We start from the raw sequence: 2,149 nt of genomic DNA, 5'->3' as shown, positions 1-2,149 counted from the left end.
TGAACTTGTTAGGAGTTTTCTCTATCCTTTGTTTTTGGAGTTCCGAGTAAACTGCAGGATGCTGACAGAAACTCTAACGTGCCTGTTCATCATTTATGTTGCTTTCAGTAAAGAAAAACAAAATTAAAAACGAGCAGTCCTCTTCACAACATAAAATAAAAGGCCACTGCTAAATCTTTACAGTATGTGGATGTATACAGTAATGTTTCTGTCATGAGCAGTAAGCTATGATGCTCAGGACTGCAGATGAGTTTTGTCATTCTTGCTGCTTTGCTCACAAGGTTGTTCAAAAAAAAGTATATTGCGAAACGCATCACTCTGCATCAAAAGACCCAGCAGTCTTTTTAGTGGGCAAGCGTATATTTTCTGGTGGCCGATATGAAAGGGCGCTCATTTTTGTTGTTAGGCTTGGATGTGTGCTGACATTTGGTGGAATGTATTTTATTAGCTGAAGAAAGTATTTTTTAAAGTTTTTTCCAAAAAAAACATAAAAAAAGGGATTCAAACAGTTGTTAAAGTAAGCGATGCAAATGGTGAAGGGCATAGCCGTATCCACAATATCAGTGATTTTGCAGTCTGTTATTATATGTAATTGAATTAATACATCCAGAAAAGTGAACACTTGATGAGGAATCCAGGAAAAAAAGAAGAAAAATACTATTGCCACAATCATCTTAAAAATATCATCATTTCTGGTCTTATTTTTTTGAATTTGATATGCCTTCTTTAGGGTCTTCCAGATTAAGGTGTAGCTTGTTAATATGATCAGAAAAGGAATTAAAAAGCCTAGCAAATTTTTTGATAAACCTAACCCAACCCGGAGCGTTGTGTTGTTATTGTCATACCGAAAACCACAGACTGTCATGTTCAAGTTCTCAGCAAAGAATATATTACGGTGAATGATGACAGGTAAGCTGGCCACACCGGCGAGAAGCCAGATGGCAATGCAAGTTATTCTGGCAACAAACATGGTACGTCGAATTCGGGACTTCACTGGATGTACTATGGCCAGGTAGCGGTCAATACTAAGGCATGTGAGGAGGAACACGCTGGCGTACAGGTTGAAACTTATCCCCGCTGATGCCAACTTACATAAACAGTTGCCGAAAGGCCACTGGTACTCCATGGCTGTGTAGGCTGCCCAGAGTGGCAGAGTTATTAAAAAACACAAGTCAGCCAGTGCCAGGTTTAGAAGAAAGATGCTGGCTACTGTTTTTAATTTCATGTAGCAGTAAATGACAATAACAACCAGGCTGTTCCCAAATATGCCTATGATAAAGATGATGCTGTAAACGGTTGGAACCATAATGTAGATGTAACTGTGCCTTCCTGAAACGGGACAGTCAACATGGATTCTTTTAATGGTTTCTTCAGTAGAGTAATTTGGAATCATCTTGATCTCTTCAGCTGCAACCTAGCTTCAGGGAGAAAAGTTCACACCTATGAGAGGAACAGAGGAAGAAAATAGTATTCATGACAGGGATTTAATTTTTAAAGAGTTTCAATTAAATGTCAAGTTTTTGTGTTTAACACAATGTGTCAGTGTCTTTGAATTTGAAAATAAGCCATCTTCAGTTGCATTCTCAACTGATTTCTATTTTAGTAGACAGTTTCTTTGCAGAATAAAACAGGGGTAAGAATGTTACGAGCTGGCTGAAAATTCTTAGATTCTTTTTAACATAAATTGAATTCTAACAAACTTCTTCCAGGTAGCAAGGTTCTAATTTAAAATAAGACTGGTTAGTGAACATATGTCAAAAATAATAACAGAGACTCAAATTAGCAGATTACTATAAAATCAGGAGAGTCTTTAGGTTATTTTTTCCATAAATAGGTGAAATATCTAATGAGCAAAGTTACTCAGATACCTCAGAAACTGCACTTTAGCACTCTTGAATACCAGTTCATTCTGTAAATATAGAGTATAATGCATTAAGAAAATAAGTGAATTCAGATTAGGTACTCATATTGATATGAATTACTAGAAATTTTTTTCTATACATTAAACTTTACTCTTTGAGGCAATTTTTACATCATAGAGAAAGATGAAGACACTCACACAGTCCAGTGTTCTGTTGTACCATAAATACCTTATATAATCAGAAGTTGCCTAGCTCCCCATCTGGCTTGGAACTATGGTATTTAAATA

At 36.3% G+C, this 2,149-nt stretch overlaps 1 protein-coding gene across 1 annotated transcript; it reads right to left on the bottom strand.

Moving 5' to 3' along the window:
• Positions 1 to 269: 269 nt before the first annotated feature.
• On the bottom strand, positions 270 to 1,436 carry AGTR1 (angiotensin II receptor type 1). The gene has a single exon (XM_010172413.1). The coding sequence runs from the start codon at positions 1,391 to 1,393 to the stop codon at positions 314 to 316; it is 1,080 nt and encodes a 359-aa protein (XP_010170715.1). The 5' UTR covers positions 1,394 to 1,436; the 3' UTR covers positions 270 to 313.
• Between the last annotated feature and the right edge of the window lie 713 nt (positions 1,437 to 2,149).

This window comes from Antrostomus carolinensis, unplaced genomic scaffold (genome assembly GCF_000700745.2).
Source record: "Antrostomus carolinensis isolate BGI_N321 unplaced genomic scaffold, ASM70074v2 scaffold51447, whole genome shotgun sequence".
NCBI lineage: Eukaryota > Metazoa > Chordata > Aves > Caprimulgiformes > Caprimulgidae > Antrostomus > Antrostomus carolinensis.
Note: the sequence above shows the minus strand (reverse complement) of the source record. Positions and strands in the feature narration are given on the sequence as shown.